This window comes from Numida meleagris, chromosome 1 (assembly GCF_002078875.1).
Source record: "Numida meleagris isolate 19003 breed g44 Domestic line chromosome 1, NumMel1.0, whole genome shotgun sequence".
In the NCBI taxonomy this organism is placed as follows: Eukaryota; Metazoa; Chordata; class Aves; order Galliformes; family Numididae; genus Numida; species Numida meleagris.
The window spans coordinates 49,749,015-49,770,835 of NC_034409.1; the positions used below are offsets into that span (position 1 = coordinate 49,749,015).

The 21,821-nt window shown below is 38.8% G+C and overlaps 1 protein-coding gene across 1 annotated transcript in view; it reads left to right on the plus strand.

Moving 5' to 3' along the window:
* Positions 1–21,821, plus strand: part of UBN2 (ubinuclein 2) — a 57,893-nt gene that overhangs the window by 456 nt on the left and 35,616 nt on the right. Inside the window, exons 2-5 of the mRNA XM_021394816.1 lie at positions 3–165; positions 4,444–4,536; positions 10,214–10,315; positions 20,967–21,104. Of these exons, the coding sequence (XP_021250491.1) occupies positions 3–165; positions 4,444–4,536; positions 10,214–10,315; positions 20,967–21,104 (496 nt within the window). The remainder of the gene's footprint in view (positions 1–2; positions 166–4,443; positions 4,537–10,213; positions 10,316–20,966; positions 21,105–21,821) is intronic.

Genomic DNA, 21,821 nt, shown 5'->3' on the forward strand with positions numbered 1-21,821 from the left:
CCGCCGCCAGCGCCGCGCCAGGGCAGCCGGCAGGAGCCGCCGCCGCCGCAGGAGGCGCTCCCGCTCCGCCAGACGGTCCGCCTGGAGGTGGTGCTGAAGGACCCCACCGAGGAGGGCTGCGTGGAGTTCAGCTACCCGGAGCTGCTGCTCTGCAGGGAGGCGCGGGTACGGGACCTCCCCTTCCCTCCCTTCTCTTCCCCCTTTCCGCCTCCTCCACCGTAGCGTTATCGGCCGCCCCGTACTGCCGGCGTGTTTGTCCCGGCGCTGAGGCCGCGTTCGGGGGAGGGGAGGGGTCGGCTTCGTCGGGGAGAGCCCCTCGCATCCCGTCTGTCTTCCCTCTTCCTGCCTCGGTAGCAGTGCGGTGTGCCCTCTGGGACCGGGAGGCTTTTCTGGCAGAGGATGGAGCTGTTTCGTGTTGGGCTGTTGTCTGTGGGCTCTCTGCAGGTGAAGGAGTTGTTAGCCCAGCTCTGCCACCAGCCCTGTGGAGCAGTGGGGTAAGTGTCAGTCCTGAAGGTGCATTACTGAGTAGGAGTTAACGAACTGACACCTCACCCGTAACTATCAGAGCCCTCACTCAAGAAAAGAAGTTCTTCCTCTTTTTCTCTCAAACAGAAAATACTTAGTACTTCAGCTGCTGTGTTCATCCTGCAGACAGCTTTGAGGAGCGAGCAACATTACCAGTCAGCAGGGCAGAGTGCTCAGCTAGGAAGGAGACAGTCCCATTGGAGCAAGTCACTCTGTGAGATGCAGATACTGATAAAGTTGCACTGTGTGGTTGTGTCTTCTCTTAATTTCGCTGTTTGATTTTAGAGAAAGTTTTCTATCTTTTTGGAAGCAGTAGCAGCTGCTACTGAGGCAGTTAGCTTTGGTGAAAACTAAAGGCAAACTTCAAATATTGGTACTGATACTATCATTGGCTTTTCAAATCTAGGATAAGCACAAGGGTGGTTAAGTAGCAAAATATTAGTAGATGCTGCTGTAGCAATACTTACTGGCCTGTTCACTTTTTGCACAGTATGAGGGGGATGTAGAACTGTGTTGTGTTCAAATGCAGAAGACAGAAAAATCAGTGATTTTTATAATCCCTCTGTGACTTTCTGATGTAAGTTAAAAGCTCCTTCTGTTCTGTCCCACAGCTGTTGTGGGCAAACAGTGCCAGCGATGACTGCTCTGGATTGTAGCAGCAGCCTGGTGCTCTGTGGAGTGCCATCTTTCTGACCAGAGCCTGTGTGAGGGTGGAAGTTGTGGTAGCGTTTCGGAGTGAGTCTGCACATAGAGGCTGACTTTGTCCCTTGACAATCCCCATTTCAATAGCTACTTTTTTGTGTGTGTGTTGGTAATGTGTTAATCATGTAGTCAGGGGGGAAAAAATATTTTTGTTTTCTGATGCAAATTCAATGTCTTCTGGAGGAAAGCAGAAGAAAAAAACAACTGATGTGGTGGAGTTTTGGTACAACTGGGATCAGATAGAAATAGTGACAGAATTGCTTTATAAGCAATCTCTGACAGAGTACAGATTGAAAATCAATGGATTGTAATGTTGTCTCTTTCTGGACTACGTGGAACAAACAACTGATTATGTAAAACTGTCATAAATTGTGATCCCTTAAAAGTGATTCTGAACTGTTCAAAATCTATTGTGTGGTTGTCCTGTCAGTTTAACTTCTTGATGGTTACAAAGCAGAAACTGAAAAGGCTTCTCTAATATAGTGGAAGATACTTAAAATCTTGCCTCAATCAGCATGCAAAGAGGAGAAGCATGTTTTTCCCAGCAGTAAAACTAAGGTATCCCACCTTTTTCATGGCTATAGGAAGTATAAGAGGAGAACCTGCTCTACACAAGACTGTTTCTCACCTGGTCCCTGGTCATTCTCAGACCAAGAAATGTTGTAACCTGTTCAGAATCCTAAAATAGAAGCAATTATGAAAGGAAAGCTGATTCTGCCTGTGGAGTAGAATAGCTATAGTGGTGTGTACTAGTTAAGGCAGCAGAGAAAACTGCCTTGTTAAAACAGAACCTGAGGAAGAAACTTCTGCCTTCTGTCGTTTTCCTGCTGATTCTGAGATTTGCTGTGAGTTGGTGGTAAGTAGTTAGCAGTTAATGCTGTAGTTTTAAATAGAGTTTAAGCTTTCAGAACTTAGCTTTGTTAAAAAGTTAAAATGAACAGTTTATACAAACTTAGTTATGCAGACTGTTTCTGTAGGGTGAAGATTGATTGGTTTTTCTGAAGGCTATTGTTTACTACTTATCCCTTATAAATTACTCAGTTTCCTTAAAGCTATTCCCATTAAAGTTCAGCATGACATAATTCAAAACATGTCTTTATCCTGTAGTGTTGCTTGGGGCTGGAGAAGCCAAGAATGGATCTCCAGAGGCTCGCTGTTCTGGAAGGGGAGAAACATGTAGAAATTGCATCAGTGTATGGGAGTAACTTGAAGCATTGATTTAATAGGTCTCTTAAACAGTTAATAAATAAATAATCCCAAAATTTACTTGACAGGTTGAATGCTACTTTTTTTGGTCCAATTCTAAAATTGGATTTACAGCCTGGTGAAACATGTTTTTGATAAACTTGTGGTGTCCTTCTCTTTCTGTTTTGTTTTTTTTTTTTTTTAACCTCTGTAAAGAGAGCATCCTTTGATAGGGTTGTCGGTATAGTTCGTCTTCCGGTACGAATTACTTACATGAAGTTTTTCTGTAAAACAACATGAAATGGGTGAGCCAGAAGCCCAAGTTGGCTTGTGTCAGGCAGGCTGTGAATGTGCTGAAGTAGTCTTGAAGTTAACGTGAGGTCCAAAAGACTTGACTGAAGCCTTACATACCATCAAAACTGAAATTTGCTGATAACTGTTCAACACAGTAGTCCAGCTACACCTTTCACCTTTGGTAGTTTGGTGAAGGGATGCGAATTAACGCTTAGTGCTGAATTTTCCTTGACCTGTGTTGGTGGTATGGCAGTAGAGGCTGAACCTTCCCACCAGCATTCCGTTACATGTTGTTGCCATGTGACAGATGGCAGCAGAGGGGCCGGCTGACAAAATGGTGTCTGCCATGGCAGTGCGTATGAAGCAAAGGTGTGTTACTGAATTCCTCCATGCAGAAAAATGGCACCTACTGCCATTCATGAACGCTTTTCAAACGCTGATGGAGACCAGACAGTGGATGTGAGCACAGTGAGGTGGTGGGTGCTGTGTTTCAGCAGTGGTGAAGACAAGCCGCATTCTGGATGGCATCACTGTCAAAAATGCATCACTAACAGAGAAAAATACTGTTTTGTAGCTGAGAATTTCTCTATCAAACAGTGTTTGTGTGCTCTTTGTTGTATTTTTCCTGGAAATAAAAAGGAGGCATTACTTTTGGAGTGATATATGTAGAGTAGGTTTCCTCCCCCCCCCCCCCCAAACAAGAGTTGCATGACTTGAGCAGTATTTTAGTTTAATGTAGAGGATGCAGGAAATGCATATGTAACTTAGTAGATGTTTCAGGGTTAGGCATAACCCTTTTTTACTTCTTTTTGTAAGTACTCAGTTTCTCATACTTTGGGGGGAGGATCTTGCTTTATAGAGCTTAGGGTGTTGCTTTTTATTCCATCTTTGTCTGTTGTAAAACTTGATTTATTCACGGAGTGGTTCACGTGAAGTAAAGTTAGTTGGCATCCATAAGGGCCTAACTATGTTCTACTGTGTTATAGAACCCTATTACCCTTTTTACTGTGTTTTATACAGAAAATTGACACATGCAGTCATAATTTTTTCCGGGAAAAAGAGGAAAAAAAAAAAAGAAACCCTTTTCATACTCTTGATTACTATTCATTGACTTCTTGTATGTGGAAACTCAGAATTGTATGCTTCCTGCTTATTTGTACAGCTGGAATGTTAAGTCATATTATTCTAGCTGCCGTAGTGGCAGTATTGTAGTGTTTGTGCTGTGATTACTGAAGTTACCCAAACAAGAATGTAACAGTAAGAGTTCAGGGAGGTAAGCTGCTTGTTATGGTCTGACTCTGCTTTGTAATCTTTCAGTTGCTTTCTTGCTGGTTAGCACACTGGGTATGTCTTGTGTGTGGTATCTGAGAATCACAGCACCGATAGGATAGGCACCAGTGTAAGTTACACTTGGAGTTCTTTCTCCTTGAACCTCTAGTTCAGCTAGTGTTCTCTTCTGCTTATGCTTTCGGTTGAGGTTGCACTGGGATACTTAGGTAAACGTAAAGCTGAGTCTTTCTTTAGTTTTCTGTTTGTCTGTTCTCTAGGAGAAGACAAGTAGTTGATAACTGGATGGGTTAAACTCATTTGTAGAGCATAAAGTGAGCATTTGGGCCCTCTTAGTATAAATTCTCACTACTTAGTCACTAGAATGTAGTTTATTGACTTTTAATAGATTTTTATTAGATGTATCTTATGTTTCTCTTGTAATTGAATGAATACTTCTGCCTTTTTCAGAAGAAATCTGTTCACTCAGAAGATCCTTTTAATGATGAGCAACGTGAGCGGCATGAAGTGGAAACACTAGCCAAGAAGTTTGAGGCAAAATACGTGAGTTACTGTATCTTTGTTAAAACATTCAAATATTTAATTGTGATAACTTACGGTGCAGCATAGATGTTAACACCAGAGTAGAGTTGTTGATATAATGTCTAACGACTTCTGTATCTGTTGGAGCTGACCGTCTCATTTATATTTCATCTAAGTAGCTTGAAGCTGCTACAAGCTTATTAGACAAGTCTGCTAAATAGATTTGTCTGTAGGATATTATTGCCTGTGAAGCTATTCTTGGAAAAGCTTCCTATATAAGTGCAACTGAGTAATAAATGCAGGTCAATATTAGTGATTAATACTGTTGTGCACTACTGAACAGCGCTTCTCTTAGGGCTGTATACTGATGAATCTTGATGAATTTCTGACTAGTTTGGAATGCTTCCACAGGAAGCTATTATTTAATAAGTCATCGCTTGATGAGTTTATCTTCTAGCTGCCAGCTGCCTAAAGATACTCTGCTGACTCCTGGAAGTGTAGCATGAATGACTTGAACAACACTGGGTGATAATATAAAGATGCTTTCACTAATAAATGAAGGTAGAAATCAGAAAGTGTTGTCTAAAACCACACCCAAGGAAGTCTTAAAGAATTCATGTGGGTAGGGTTGGGTGATTAATTCTGAGCTGGCAATCAGAAATCATCATCATGCTTCAACATGTTGATATTCTGAATTACTAATAGAGAAGGGAAACAAGAACAGTCCTTTGTACCTTTTGCTATTAATATGCATATTGAAATATTACTTGATTTCTTTTTTTTCCTGGCAAAGGCAGACTTTTTGGAGTATCTGGTCTAAATATTCAGTAGAAGTAATTATTATTTCAAAACGTGTTAGATGTGATACATCACAAGAGAAATCCTTAAACTGAAAAGAATCACTTTCTTCTTTTGAAGAGATTGACAGAAACTCAATATACCCAGTGTACTGAGAAGGCAGTTCCATAATAGTGTTTGGTTTTCATTTGAATGATAAATTATTTTTTTGAACTTCAGAGAGAAATATTTCAATTGTACTTTCTAGAAACTCATTTCCATTAAACAAGTTAAGGATTTCAATAATATTCTAAAACAAGTAGCTTAACTGTAGGAATTGAAAGTCAGTGGAGAGCATGTAAAGCAATACATGTAGGAGAGGGTGGGGGTGCTGGAAGCAATCTAGTATACATGCAATGTAGTATACACTGCATGCCCCGTCCCTGGAGATATTCAAGGCCAGGCTGGACATGGCTCTGGGCAGCCTGGTCTAGAGGTTGGTAGCCCTGCACTCAGCAGAGGGTTGAGACTAGATGATCTTTGAGGTCCTTTTCAACCCTGGCCATTCTATGATTCTGTGGTACGCACGTATATGCGCATGTACACGCATGTAAGCTAAACATACATTTATGGACAAAAATGTTATTAAACATATGAAAAACTTTCAGTGCTCAATTGCAAAGATAAGAGGCAAATGGATATTTGTAACCATTAGAAAAGCAGTAAATAACAAACAGTTGTTTGACCAGGGTATGTATTCAGGAGTGCTTGTATCTTGACTATGTGTGCTTCTAATATCTTGTGTTTCTTTATTCTCTGCCATACCTTATGCCCCCCACCGCCACAAAATTCTCAGGAGGCAAATATCTTCTAGGAACAATTTATTAGAGTAGGACAACTAAGGATGGAGGGTGGTGAGAGATTGATAGTTCTTGTGTTAGATAGTCTCTGTCCTTTCTCTCTTCCAATACAAGAACCATCAGTCTCTACTTACACTTCGTGGTAGGAAGAATTGCATGTCTGTACACTGACCCAGTGTAATTGCTCCTGTTCTGACAATATCCAGCCAGCTTCTGGAATCTTGAGGTGAGCCATTTACTCCTTGGCTTAAACTAGGATAGATATCCCTTGACATAGATGCTCATTCTCTCTATCTCTTTAATAGTGCTTCAGTGTAGAAGTAATCACTGGTTGTGTGAGAATGAAGTAACATTTTTTTCACATTTGCAGGAAAGACTGTTTCTTTCCTAAACGGATTATGTATTACTTTCCTGTATCCATTTAAAATTGAGTCAGGTGATCTTCTTAACACAGCATTGATGCTGTAGTACTTGTGGAAAAAAAAAAAGATTCATGAAAAAGTCTTCCTTAAAGACCTTTTTTACTTTTTTAATGTAAATTTCTGTACTCATAATCAGTACAGTATTGGATATATCTTGCTGATTCCAACATAAATTCTTCTAATAAATGAACTTTTGTAAGTCCCAGTGCATGGAGTTAATGCACCATTTGTTTACTTGATTATTTAGAACTTTATTGCAATTGCTGCAAGTTCTAAAATGCCAGTACTGTTTTCTTATTCTTTAGTAAAATCAAACATTATATGCTGTATGTTGTGAAAACATGATATTAATCTCAGGTAATATTATATATAATGTTAAAAATAATAATCATTGGATAAAATCAGTAGTCGCGTATTGTAACATAGTCCTCTGACACCATAATAACCTCATATTTGAAAGTGTAACAGAGCAAGTGTGTGCTGATGTCACTTGAGCATGCCTTTCTAGCAGTCTGTGGCTTAATTTCTTCCCAAGCCAAGGGCTGAGTGTTTAGCCACCATTCATGTAGTTTTCTGCCATAAATCTGCCAGGCCATCTTCTGAGCCTACTGATGTTTATCATTGTATTCCATGGCACTGAGTGGTGTGGTGATTGTTAGATGAAAACATATTTTGTTTAAACCTGTTGGCTTAATGAGTTCATTTGGTGCTCCATAGTTCAGATATTGTAAGAAATAGTGAATGATTTCCTGTTCTTCTCCCTGCTGCATGTCATTCTGATGCTATCATCTAGTCTGTCATTTCATTCTCCAGCTGAACTCTGATACTGTACAGTAGCAGCTTTTTACCTTTAAAATCTTTGTTGGCTTCCTCTGTTCCCTTTTTTGTTCCAATTTCTTTTTTTAAATGAAAGAACATTAACAGTAGGATGCCCTGATTTATCGGTGATATAATCATGACTTCTGGTTTTGTTCTCTTTTTTTTTGTAAGTCCTAATTCTTTCCTTTTTTGACCACTCCTGATTGTCGGGCAAATGTCATAGAACTGCGTGTAATGACTCCAGCACTTCCTGAGCAGCGTAACAAATTGGGAGCACGCTGTATTTGTTGTTAGGGTTATGCTTCCTTTGTGTGGATTACCTTCCTTTTATTATCATGGAATTCAATTTACTATTCAAGTACCAAGCAACCGAGTGGTCTCAGTGCTTCTTCAGCTGCCTCTTGTATTTACTATGCTGAGTAATTTCTGTCATCTGTCTTTTCCTCCCCACCCCCCAGCTGTTAGCCTTCTTTGTTGCTTCTACAGATGAATACATGTTCCTTGGTGAACCATTCATTCCTACCCTTTGGATGCTGGGTTTAAACCAGTCATTAATTTAGTGGACCTTCTCTCTTATCCAGTGATAGTTTGTCTTTAAACAGGGATCTTCGGATCTTTTTTGATGTTCTGAAGTACTGTTTCCTTTGACCAATATTATTTTCTGCCCTGGAACATGCATTCTTGTATCTGCTGGTTCTGTTTTTTAACTTTTATTAATGTGCCCAATACGGAGATCAAGTTTACCCATTTCTGAAGAATCTTCCAGGGGCATTGTATTTGCCACTGTCTGTTGTGCAAAGGCTGTTAAAACTTTAGGTTATGCCCTATTGTTGAATTAATATTTGAGTTCCTGAGCAATTGCATGAGTACTGTCTGCAGCTTCAGGAACTGTCTCAGTTTGCTCTGGTGTCATGGCTGCTTGTGCTTTGGGACAGAAAGGCTGGAAGAGCTCTTTGAGAAGGGAGGTGAAGAATGCTAGTAGTAAAACTTGCTGTAATTATTGTGTAGTAAACATTGATGCAGATGATCTCTTTAGTTTTGTCTGGAACACCTATATAGATGAACCTATAGACTTTCAGCACACTTCCTTAAACATAGCTTGGTAGAGTCAGGCCTGAAGGAAATTCTCTAACTAGAAATATAGTGGTTCAGATATTATCATATCTGCTTCTGTCTGAAGACAGCTTACTGTTTTAATCCTATCTTTATTCACTCCGCTCTTTTGAGACTTTCACTTATTAGACTTGTCCCATATCTGCACTGTACTCTTATGAATAACATGCAGTAAGAATGCACTGGGAAATCTTTTAAATGCTTGTGTGTGCTGAAATAGGCATTACTGCAAAAAGACTTTGAACTCATGAACAAGGATGCACTCCTCTGTGTTTTTAGTGAGGGTTACTTGGACTTAAGAGACCTAATACAGAGGTGGATTGCACTATACTACATTAATGAGATTGCAGAGGTAAAATGCTGTAGTGTTCATTAGCCTGCAGTTGCTTCAGAACCATGAGAATTACAAACTTTTTCATTATATGCACTGGAATTTAAAAAAAGAATACTTACGCTTTAACTCTGTTTTTCAAATATTTTCATCTTTCATCTAAGATTTTTTTTAAATAAAAAAACCTACTACATGTCTGCATGGTTATGTATTCCCAAAACATCAGATGAGTAACTGACTGTAGGGGATGACAGAGCTGATAGAAAAGGTTAGGAGTACTATTAGATTAGAATTAGAAATGGAACTCACTTTTGTGGGTTTTTTCCTTGTATGATTACATTTATTGGTTTAATTATACCTGTGAGATTCCTGTTAGTTTGCCAAGAGTATGTACTTTGCATATAGTTAACAAACTATTCATGGAAGAACCTGATACTGTTTTAGTAAAGATGGTGCCCTTAGGCGCTTATCTTTTAATAATTTTATATTGACAATTTCCACAATATGCAGGAGTCAGAAAACTAGGTCTTACATCTTAAGCGCTTCTTGTTTGTATAGTCATAAGTTCAGTTACCCTACAATTTGTTTGAGCTTGATGTGACTTTTTATTTAACACTAACACTTTCATATTAGACGAGTACTTACAGGTTAAACTGAAGTTTACTTTCTCTTGGAGGTAAGTGAACACAATCTACAATGCAGTTTCTGGCTTTAAGTTAACTCACGTAACCATTTCATGTCTGGTCCTATCAATTGTGATGACAACTCTTGTATTTCAAGGTATTTCATCTTACTATGTTTTTCTTCAGTTATGTTAAATGAATGCTGTAACTTCTTGGAAACTCATACACTCCATATCTGCAAGCACCAGACCAATATTTTTCTCTTTTGGCTTAGGCTTCACTCTCCTGTAGAAAGGCAATCTATTTTGTGTGGGAGGACGTGTTAGCAAATGCTAGGCTATTTGTGTTGTAATGACCCTGTAGCATACTGAGAAACTTAATGCTACCTAGATTATCTCAGTTGTTCTACTACTAACAGAAGTTTTAAAAACATAGGGTAATGAAACACGTCTAAACAGAAAATGCTAGGAATATTTCTGTCACCCAGAAACCAGGTGGCTAATGAATAACTTTCAGAAATGATTCTGATAAGGCATTTATACAGCATTTCAGCATGTTTGCAGGAACTCATTCCTATGTGAAAGTTATGCCTTCTAATTTTTATTCACATAGACTATCTTCAAAGACACATCAAAGCAAAGCAAAACTCTGCTAATTCCCTGAATGACCATTGCTCCAGTGTTCTATGTTTTGTAGACTTTAGTACTTTGAATACTTTCTTCCCATCTGGTATAACTTTCTTTTCTTTTCCAGAGTGGAAAGCCCCACAAACATCGGAAGGACCGTCTGCAGGATCTAATTGATATAGGTTATGGCTATGATGAAACAGACCCTTTCATTGATAATTCTGAAGCAGTAAGTAAGCCTTATTAATGCAACAACAAGAAATAAAGTGATACATAGGTTTTTTTTGATAAAAAGGAAAGAAGAGTAGGGGTGAATACTCTGTGCTCAAGCATAACTAGTGTGAATCCAAAGGGAAAGTTACTGTGGGCCTCCAATAAATGGTTGCATTTGTAGTCTGAGATCATTTTGTATTGCAAGAGCTAAGAAAGATGTTACTATATCACATATTCCAGTTCTAGAAATGGCTTTATTTACAGTGGTCTGAAACTACACTGAACTCTGTTTAGTTTCTTGTACTAGCCATCTGGATTATGAATTGATTACTGGTTTCCAGTATAAATTCGGAATACTAGTCTTTTCTCCAGAACCCATAAGGACACTGAATGTGTCTGAAAAATTTGAGATAAAATAGGTTTGAGATAAAACAAGATTTTACAGCCTATTTCATGAGTATTTTTCAGAAATCATCTCAGATAAGGTAAGAGAAAAATGCATTCGGTGGATGCAGGCAATATCTATCTATTTGGAGGCTTATAAGAAGGCACTTGAAGATATCTTAAAGGTTGTATAGGAAATCATGAAGGAAAAAGCTTGGAAGAAAGAGTAGATGCTAAAAGCTTTGGGAACCTCCTATAGTTCTCTTTTATTAGATGCCAGAAGGAGTAGATGTTCATTCTTCATTTTTACTTGACTGAACAGTACAAAACCGCTAAAAAGCACCACCGGACATGTTAGACAGCCTGCCCTCAGTCTCCTCTGCTGAGTGGCACAGAGCAAAGCAGCCGTGATGAAGAGGAGAGAGCTAAAAGTTTGAGTTGGAAAGGAGATGAGAGAAAAGAAATTGTAAGAAGAAAAAAAAAGCATGGAAGTGAAGTGTATTGTTTAGCATTTATTATGCTGAGCTAATGTGGTACGAGTTCTGGGAAGTTGTAATACCTTTTTGAGAACTCTGAACACTGAGCTGTGAGGTTTCTAGCAAATGGCTGTTGCACTGAATACTGCTGAGAACAGTGTGGGTACACAGAAGGTATGCTGAAGAACTGGTACCTTGAGCAAGAGAAGTCCAGCAGTTTACCACAGTGGGTAGCAGGCTGAGCTCATCTCTGTGGATTATTTTGGTGAAGGCAGTCTGAAGGTGCATGAGGAAGTTGTGTGAAAAGTAAATTTGCTGTAAGTGTTTACCGTAACTTCTATTAGTTTGTTGTCTTTTTTCTTGGCCTAGATTAATACTGACAATGTCAGCTAACATTTTAAACTGTCTTATATCCCTTAGCTTTTGATTGTGCTGCTGGGACTACACTGGGGCCTAAGATGGTGTCCTTTGCAAAGGTCAAATTCTCATCTTCAGCTCAGGAAGAACAGGTGTTTCATTCCTGCTGAGAAAGCAGTTTAGTCTGTAGACTTATCTGGGTTCTCACTGTTGCTGAAGACAATCACCCTCACATCTGAAATCTTGTGATAACAATGCCCAAGTTGTATCTTGATTTTTTTTTCAAAATTTAGTTCAGCCTATCATAGATCTTATTTATGCATTGAGTACTTGTACACATCCCTGTCAAAGCTGCATGTGAGTTCTTGAGGTTTGAACACTCATTTCTCATCATGTGCCTCCTTCAAGTGCTGTTCTTGTTACCAGTAGCACATCAGTAGATTTGCAGAAGCATTTGCTTCTGATATCTCTTGCAAGATCATAGAAAAGGCAGTTGTCCAGGCACCAGAGAGTTATATCATTTGGAAGGTACTGGGGAGAATGGTGTATTCTCTAAAGATTGCTCTCCTATATAAATCATTATGCCTTGTCTGCATTACGAATTCAGACTAGTGAAATGCCATCTCTGTACACCAGCTGCAGTCTTAAGTCCCTGTTGCTGAGCTTAAGGGCTCTGTAGTGTAGAATTTTAGTTCAGCGGAACCTCTCATTCATTCTCTGTCAGATGGAAATGGAAAATGTTAGAAAGGAAGCCTAGATGTTGTGTTTGCTCATCTTCTGTGGACAGCTATGAAATCACTGAGAAATGACAGCCAGATCCAGCCTAGACTTATTTCCTTTTGGAATACATGCTTTCTTAGATATGAAAAGCTATAATGTCCAGGGTACAGACACTTGAAAATGAGTATGAATACCTCTTGAATTGTTCCAGGATTTAAGTCCTTTTGTCTCCTCCTGTATTTCAGGCAGGATGAGCTTCCTTAGAATGTTAGTCCGTGTCACAGGAGAGAAAGAAATGCTGAATTCTTTGGCAGTGGAACAGATTTATTCTGTACCTTTAGAGAGGTCTTCCTTCTAAAAACAAATGTTGAGATAATGCTATCAAGTGCTTTTGAAGAAATCAAATCAGTAAAACTAAACCTGTTTTTAGCAGGCACTCTGAGTTAATGAATTCTGCTTCCTTTGGATCTATTTGCAAATTAACCAACTTTGTGCATGCAACGAAGATGCATATATAACAAACGGCATGTGTAACTGTATTTGGTTTCTCCGGGAATCAAACTGTTCATCAGTTTCTTCCTTGGGAGGGGAGGAAACAGGGTCAAGTTCAGGGACTCTGATAATGACATGATTCTCAAGTAACAGACTTCAGTAAGGCTGAAATACAAACAACTACAGGGCATGTGTTTCTAGAGGAAGATTCTTGGAAAGCACTGATAAAACTGGACTTCACCTAAGCAAAGAGGCTTTTCCAGTCACTCCTTAAAGGGTGCTGGTACTTGCCCTGGTAGGGTTGATTGGGCTCAGGGCTGTCAGGCTAGGTCACCAGTGCCTCATCTTCAGCAAAAAGAAAAATTGCCTGAGATAATTCCTGATCTTACAAAACTACTTTCATTGTTCTCTCTGGAAAGAATCAATACTTGTCATACTGCAGAAGTCTTACCTATTCAGTAGACATCATTAAGACGATAAAAGTGTTTGTGGCTACTGAACACGGAAAGGTGGGGCTCCTGAAGAGCAGTTTAGTTAACTAAAACATGAAGCCAGACAAAGGAAAATATTGGAGAAATATACTTGGGTATGTATTACCCTAAGTTACAATTCTTACACTGCATCTTCCTTTGAACTCATCTCTTCTTACAGAATAAGAACATAGTTACAGATTGCTGTATGCTTTGGATGTATCTGGTATGTCTGCTGTTTTTGTTGGGTTTTTTTCACCCTTGGCAGCTCTGCTTGTTTTTGTGATGGAATATTTGGTCAGTTGCATGCCTTCCATGGAGGTTCCATGTGGTGCTCTGAATTTCCTGCTATGCCATATAGAATGGGGATCTGAAGAAAGACGTGGTGTTTAGTGAATGAGTATGCTATTGGCTCTTACTTAGACCTGCGCATCCAAAAGCAAAAACCACCAAGCACCTTCCTGTGTTGGATAGATGAACACAGAGGGGAAAACTGCCTACCTAGAAATCTATAAGCAGTTTAAGTTGTCTTGAAACAGTGATGCCCTGTAACCCAACTGACAGGAAATGAAGCAAAACATAAATGCCAAGTGCAACAGAGATGTTGGTTGATGGTCAGCACCTCAGGGTCTTAAGTATTAACCTGCTAATGCTGTAGAGGCTTGTACAGGAAAAATGGTGCCTAGAACCCATTATTAAACATATTTACATTTTAGATTGAGAGGTAAACTTAACATTAGTACTGCATTTTTCATGTGGAAAAAGCTGCCCTTGTAAGCCTCTGTAACCTCATCCTCACTAAATATACGACGGCGCTTCAAAGTTTTGGGTGGTTTTTTTTGTTTTCAAGATATTCACTTACTAGCTGTTTCTTTGGATATAGATTTGTTATTACTGGCCTGTCTTCCTTGTTCACTGTCACTTTGCCCAGTGGTTGGGGACCAGTGCACAGTGTCACCTTTAATAAAAGATATCTTGCATGCTTCCCAGGTGTCTTCAGGGTAGATCTGCTGGCTGGCAGCTGATATGTCATATGCATTCTAATGAATTCAGGGGCAAATTTCAATTAAATTTTTCTTTGCTTTTGTGCCCCTCCTCCCTCCAAGATAAATAAGGGTGTAAAGTGGAGTACTGAACAAATAAAGGAGATACTGTTCCACATGCAGGACAGTTGTGTTTAACACCAGTAGGTAGCCAAGTATTGTACAGCTGCTCTCGCTCTCCCTCCTCAGCAGAACTTGTCTGTTTTGGTAAGGACAGGGAGATTGGTTACCAGTTATCACAGACAAAACAGGCTCGACTTGAGGAAGATGTGTTGCCAATTAATAACAGTCTAGAATAGTAAGAACTAAAAGCAAGCTAGAAACACTTTTCCCTTCATCTACCTTGTACCTCCCACTCTGTCCCCAGGGGCTCAGGGGAATGGAGATTGTGCTCTGTCCATAATAATGCTTTGTTGTTGCCACTTCTTCATGCTCATTCTGCCTCTGCTCCGTGTAGGAGCATCTTCCCATGGGATGCCATCCTTCCCACACGGATCTCACATCGGTTGGCTTCCCATGAGCTGCAGCTTTTCAAGGACTGTTCCATTGTGGATCTGTACCATAGGGCCCAGCCTTCAGGACTGCAGTGCTCCAGCATAGGTCCCCATGGGTGGCAGCTCCACTGTGGGCACCTCTCCATGGGCTGCAGCTCTGGCCCGAGGTCTGCTTCTGTGGGAGCTCTCCATGGACTGTGAGCTCCTTCAGGCCTCATCCACTGCTGCACAGTGGTCTCCTCCATGGGTTGTACACGGACATCTGCCTGAAGCACCTCCTGCCCTTCTTCACTGACCTTGGTGTCTGCAGGATTATTTTTTTTTTTTCCACTCTTATCTCCAGCTGCTTCCCCACAGCAACTTTAACCCTTTCTTAAGTATTCTGTTGCGGGTACTACCAAGTATTGTTCAGTGGCTCAGCTCTGGCCAGCAGCTGGTCCCTCTTGGAGCTGGGTGGAGCTGGCTCTTATCTAACCTAGGGCCTCCCACAGAGGCCACTCCTGCAGCCTGCCTGATACCAAAACTTTTCTGTATAAGCCCAGTACAGTACCAAGCATTCTTGCAGTGCAAGTTTCATTATGGCTAGATGAATTAAGTTGAATGCACAGAACGAATCTGGTGTTTGTTAAAAATGCTTTTTCTGCAAAATATAATATCATTTTTTAGGAAGGAATGAGTAAGTAGTTCCAACTTACATTTAAATCAGATACTTTTAAGACTGTTCATTTACTTCAAGACCTCAGTGAGACAGTTCAGAAACAAAAAGCTCAAGCAGCTTCTCAAGTACTTAAAAAAAAAAAAGTATATCTGGCCTTTGTGGTAGCGTTGCTTAAATCGGTGTATGTCAAGACTTCTGTAGCAAGAAATAAATATCGATAATATAATACTGATAATATAATCATATTAAGTTACATATTAATTATAGATTTATATATTAATAATTTATAATACTGATTTTTTTTACTTCTTCCCCTCAATCTTTCTTTTTTTGAAAGTACAAAGTCACTTTTTAAGTAGTCAGAGCCACTGGAGGGGTAGATGCTAGCCTGGGGTCAGCTGATCTTCATGAGTAGAGAAATATACTTAAGCAGTGCAAGCAACTGAAGTGTATTCCAAAAATATTCAGACGTAGTTATTACTGCAATATAAAGGGGTTTTTAACTAGCCAGAATCAGGGGTCTTGGATAAGAGCATTTGTCTGAAGTGTCAAAAGTGTCTGCAGTTCACGTTAAATGAATGGAAAAGGAAAGCATAACTTTTTTTCAAAAGCATTTTTCTGAAACATGAAAGCTAGAAGGATTAAACAATACATTAAAATACAGTTCAAATTTTACTACTTTTAATTACGCAATGTGTATCTGAGCACAATCTTCAAAAGAAGTGAGTTGAACAGATAACAGTAGTTACGTGTGGTCATACACTTTATAACTTAAACTGAAATACAAATTCTGCTCTGAAAGTAATGCTTCCTATTTTATTATGTTGGCTCATGGTGTTGGAAGAGGATGTTGGTAGTACGTCCTGCCAATGTTCTGTTACGTTTTGTTGCCATGTGACAGATGGTATCAGAGGGACAAAATGGTGTCTGGCATGAAAGTGCAAATGAAGCAAAGGTGTGTCACTGAATTCCTGCATATGGAAAATTTACATTCATTGATGCTTGCTTCTCACTTATGGAGACCAAATAGCAAAAGCGAGCACAGTGAGGCAGCGAGTGGTACATCTCAGCAGTGGTGACAGCAATGTGAAAGACAAGCAATGTTTCAGACAGCCATGCTATTTTTGTGAGCAAGGCATGCAGGCTTTTGTTCATCACTGTTGAAAATACATAGCTAACGGTGGTGTCTATGTTGAAAAATACTCTTTTGTAGTTGAGAATTTTCTCTGTGAAATAGAGTTATTGTTGTTTCCATGGAAATAAATAGGAGGCATTTCTTTCAGAGCAACCTACTTAAATAAAAGGCACCACAAAACTTAACTGTACCTTGTGAAAGTGGATCCTTTAGCATTACAAAGCTTTCTGCTTAATATTTTTTTGTGTGTAATCTTGGATTAGAAAAGCAGTGGATTGTTCACTCTTAACCGTATTTGAGATAACACTGTGCATTCTGCCTACAGTAGGGGGTTAGGAACTAGATCATCTTTAAAGTCCTTTTCAACCTAAGCCATTCTGTGATTCCATTATTGCTGTTCTCCTAAATGATTCTTCTGGTTTTTGTCTAAAAACATCCTTAAAGGATGTCAGAGCCAAAAAGTGTATTTCAGTTCTTAAAAACTTTATATTCTTAAAGATATGAAAGAAGCATGTTTGCATGAAGAATCTTGATTTAGGTAACTGTATTGATGCTCGGTTCGTTTGACTGAAGCAAGCATATTCAATGTAACTTGAGTAGCTTGGCTTTGCTGTTGATCATGAGCCCACTGAATAATCTCCCCACTTCCCACTGCAGCTGGCTAGAGCCTTCTCAGAAATGCCCTGAACAAGGAACAAAAACGGTCTCTACTTGTTTTTATCCAAATAAAGCTAGTCTCACAACAAACAGTACTCCGGTTATATTTTTTTAAATGCTTGTATGTATTTACAGCAAATCTCATTTCTAGGAGTTAATGCAGAAGTGTTGAAAATCCTTTTCGTATGTGTACTCCTATAATATAGCTTGTTCTCTGGTGAAGAACTGAACAAGCAGGATTGTAACCAGAATATCCGAGCACAAAGGCAGACAAGATGTATACTGTGGGTTTGGATTTCAGAACTAAATTGGTTTATTTTATATATAATATAATAACGTATAATTTTGTTGTTCTTCTTGGCATAAGAATGAAGTAGAAACTGGTTAATTTATTTTAAAAACAAACTTTTAGATTACCTTTCACGTGGAAACAAAACTAGAAGAATAATACTGTAGCTCAAGGGTAGTAGATGAAAATAATTTATGTAATGATGTACTTTTAAGACAGTCTCAGTTCTACTTTGCAGAATCTCTTCGTAATCTAATGTGAGACAAACCTCTGTTCACAGGAACCAATGCATAAGTGGAATCCTGTCTGTATATCTGACAATTCTAATTCTCAGTCTTTGAATGTATAAGGAAGATGAGAGCATTGTAAAGGAGTTCAAAAAATTTCCTTGAATAATAAAATTAGACAAGAGCTGTGATTTCATACACAGAAAAAGCTCATGCAAAGCAAAAAGATTTCATCAGAAGATTCAGAAGTTGCAAGAGTTGTATGGCTTTTGAGTGTCCTGGAGAAATTTCAAAATTAAGCTAAATCCAGCTGTTGCCAATATCTTATAAATTCTTATTCAAATTTTATGTTGAATTAGAGCACTAGTCGGCAGTGAGCTTACATTGGAAGGTGTGAGATACTAGTTACACTGTAGTTCGTAGAACTCCGTTTTAGATTTATACCTTGTTCAGTAGGCTGAGGACAAATCAAATTTTGATGGGTAAAAATGAAATTCCATCAAGGGTTAGGGAGAACTGAATGTCAAGAAGGTCTTTGGAAGTTGGACTAAATTCATAGTCCTTGGAGGAAGCTGATGAAACCTTAACTGGTCAGCTGCACTTCACTATCTTGTTGACATTGTTTGCTGCTGACTGTATGGAAGTCTGTTCGTCTCTATATTTAATAAAATGTGCCTTTGTGGTCAACTTGTTTTCATGGATTTGTGCCATGTATCATGTTGATCATACTAATCACTTGCTGCAATTCATGTTTTTCTCACTTGCGGGCTGTCTTTAATTGTTACTTTATGTTCTCTAGGGCTTCCTTTATTGCTCTGCAGCCAAGTCTTCTTTGTGTTTCCCTTTACTTGTTCTTTACTTCTTATAATAATAGCCTTAGCTGTAACTGTGTACTTTCTCCTCCAAACTTGGCAGCTACTCTGTGCTTCTGTTTTGATCCCATACAGCCCTAACCTCACCAATTCAGTTTACGCCCTGTCAGCTCAAAAGGGAAATGCCTGCTCTGTCTATTAACTACTGTGGATAATCATTTATTTCCTTTCTCTTTCATCTCCTTGTACTTAATGAAGCTGGTTCTGAGGGCCTGTGGAAAAACATCAGGCTTCTCTGAAGTTTTTACCCAGCCTCCACTCTTTGGTTCACTTTGCATGATTGTCCTAGTCTTTTAAGATGAATGACAAGTCCATAACTAAATCATCTTGCTTTCAATTTGTTTATTTAATAGTCTCCTGCTTTCTTGCACTAGTCTTTCATATGATCTCAGGGTATTTCATAGATCCTGTCACTGTTTTTATTTTTTTTGTATTCCTGTACTGCATGTTAACCTTCCATTCCAAGAAGATAAAGATAATGACTCATTGAAATGTCTAACCACTTACTCAGATCAAATCCACGTATATTTCAAGTTCAGGCTGTTCCACGCAACTTACTGTGCTCTTAAGTGCTTGTTAACTGTTTTCCTCTTAGGGATATAACTCTTCTGTTTTCATGCTTTTGGTGGTCCAAACTTTGTAGTTCTTAAACTCTATCTCTAGTTGTATCTTCATTATATATAGTATCTGTGCAGGGGGAGATTAACCTGGTGAATGACTCTTCATTGCACTGTGTGTGTTCCCTTCCTGTGAGTGATTTCCAATCTCCAGTTACTGGTGTGGCAGTTAAAAATGTGTGTACTTGCCCTAGTAATTTTTTCAACCTGTTGAATTTTGGCATGTATTAGCTCTTAGCAGATATGCAATGAAAGGCTTGCTGGCTCACTGTTCAAAATAGCAAACACGTTGTTTCCCACTTAACTGTCCTACTTAATTCTTAATCATTTGGTCTTGCTAGTAAACATTTATTGCTTGCAGCTGTAACTCAAAGTAGACATTTTCTTCTGCCAGAGTACATACCTGTAAGATGTGTCAAAATCTCACACCCTTCCCTTCAGAAGAAGGGAAAGAAACAATTCTTGGTCATTGAAATGTTATTGTATCTTTTTGGTACTTCATAACACTTAGTAGGCATTTTGGTTTTATGCCTCTAAACAAGCTGTTGCTTCTATTTGTTGTTGATTAAGCTCACCACCTTAGATTTTTCAGTATTTGTTATTAACAAGCTATTTCATAGAAATTAACAAATTTTCGAAAATACTTTGGGGAATATGTCATAGCAGTTTTAGCAAAAGAACAGAGAACCTGGTAAGAAAAACTGGTGGTTTTTTTGTTGTTTTTTGAGAAGGTAGAGTAGAGTTGTTAAGGAATGCAAAAAGTTTGTTGGGACAGTTTGAGCATGCCAAGTGCACCGCAGAGTCCTGTATTAATGAAAACTAATCAGAAAGAAGATGAGCACTGCTGTGACTATTTCCATGAAACAAAGCGTATAATCCAGAAAGTTATTAATGCTTGTTTTACAAAAACAAGTATGTCTGTTGTTTCAGTTTCCGAGGTATAACAATATCCAGTTTTGCAAAATTCTGAAATAGTTTAGACTTCTTCCTTTGTGGAGTGGTGGTTGTTCAGACTGTTACCTTCTTAGAAAACGTGCAAGAAATGAGCTCTGGAAATAACTTTGTAGTTATCACTTGCAGATAACTAAAAGACCTGTTATAGATGTCTGAGTAACAGAAAGCATTATTAGAAAATATTGTTAGTTTGAACTATACGTTCTCTGATAGAATTGAAGGATATGTGGTGAAAGTATGAAACTTAGAATGTGAAATCAGTAGAGGCAGTATATTTACAAAATGCGTTTTAAATTGGTGATGTTGCTGGTATGCATGTAAGGCTGTTGTAGACAAAAGTAATTAATTCACAATATGCTTACCTGTTGCAAGGACAAAAACAACTCGTAAACAGTAAAATTGCTCACAGGCAGGTGGTGCGTTATTGTCCATATATATGTTCATGTATCATGAGATTTAGCTTCTAGCATAAGGTAGCGTGCCATCAGAGACAGAAAATTGGAAATATTCTCCCTTAAAGGAGAAAAGGCCTCCATGCCCATCTTCACTTCCTTCAGAAAGCAGAGCTGTTTCTTTTTTTTAATGTTGTAATCTTGTCTTCCAAGAACAAGGCATTATTTTGAAAGTATAGTGGTGATTCTGGGATATTAATATTCTGTTCCCCATCCAATAAGTTCTTCAATAGTATTACTATCCTGATTTTTGCTAGCAGGCAGTGCCTGTGTAATTCTGTATAGTTATTAATGCATATGGAATGGTAAGTGAACTACATACACATTCTCTTAAGTGATGATGATAAACTCTTCCTTTTTTCTTGTCCAGTACGATGAATTGGTTCCTGCATCCCTGACAACCAAATATGGAGGGTTTTATATCAACACTGGTACACTGCAGTTCCGCCAGGCATCTGACTCAGAGGATGATGACTTTGCAGAAGACAAAAAGCATAGGCCACCTAAAGTGAGTGATATTAATTATGCTTTTTGTACAGTGGGCACTGAATTAGGCGGATATTGAAAAAGATTTAGTGTGCTTCAATGCTTCAGATGAAGAGATTGAAAGCAGAATGATACACGGTATGGTTTTATTGCAGTCTTGTGTTTTGTGACTGTTGCATAAGCACTTAGGAAATAAGTCAGGATGTCCACAGACTGTCCAGTCTTGGAAGACTAATCACCTGTTTAGGCAGGCTTACAAATTGTGTCCGTCCATCTTAAGTGACAAATAACTTCTTAATTTTATAAGAATTGTATTCCATATAATGAAAACATAAGTTCTCCAACGTTGCTTTTGTAATTCTGCAGAAAATAGAATTTGAAATGTTCTTGATACTCAGAATAGTAGTTAAAAGAAAAAGCCTGATAAATTCACAGTGTAGAAATAGCTATATTAAAAGATGTGTGTATACTTCCGTACATATATGCTGCATGTTTCACAAAAAGTATACTGTGTTGTGTGCTTAAATTTTTTCATACCAGCCCTTATGGGGCTATGATTTGTATTAGTAACACAGCGCTGTGCTGATAAAACAGCAGCGTTTTGATTGTTGCCACATAATGACAGTGCAGTATGAAGACTTTTTTTTTTCACTCCCACGTTCCTCTCCCCCACCATTCAGCTTTCCCACCCAGCCTCAAAAAGAAACTAGGGATGGCCAAGAAGTTTGGAGGGGAGACC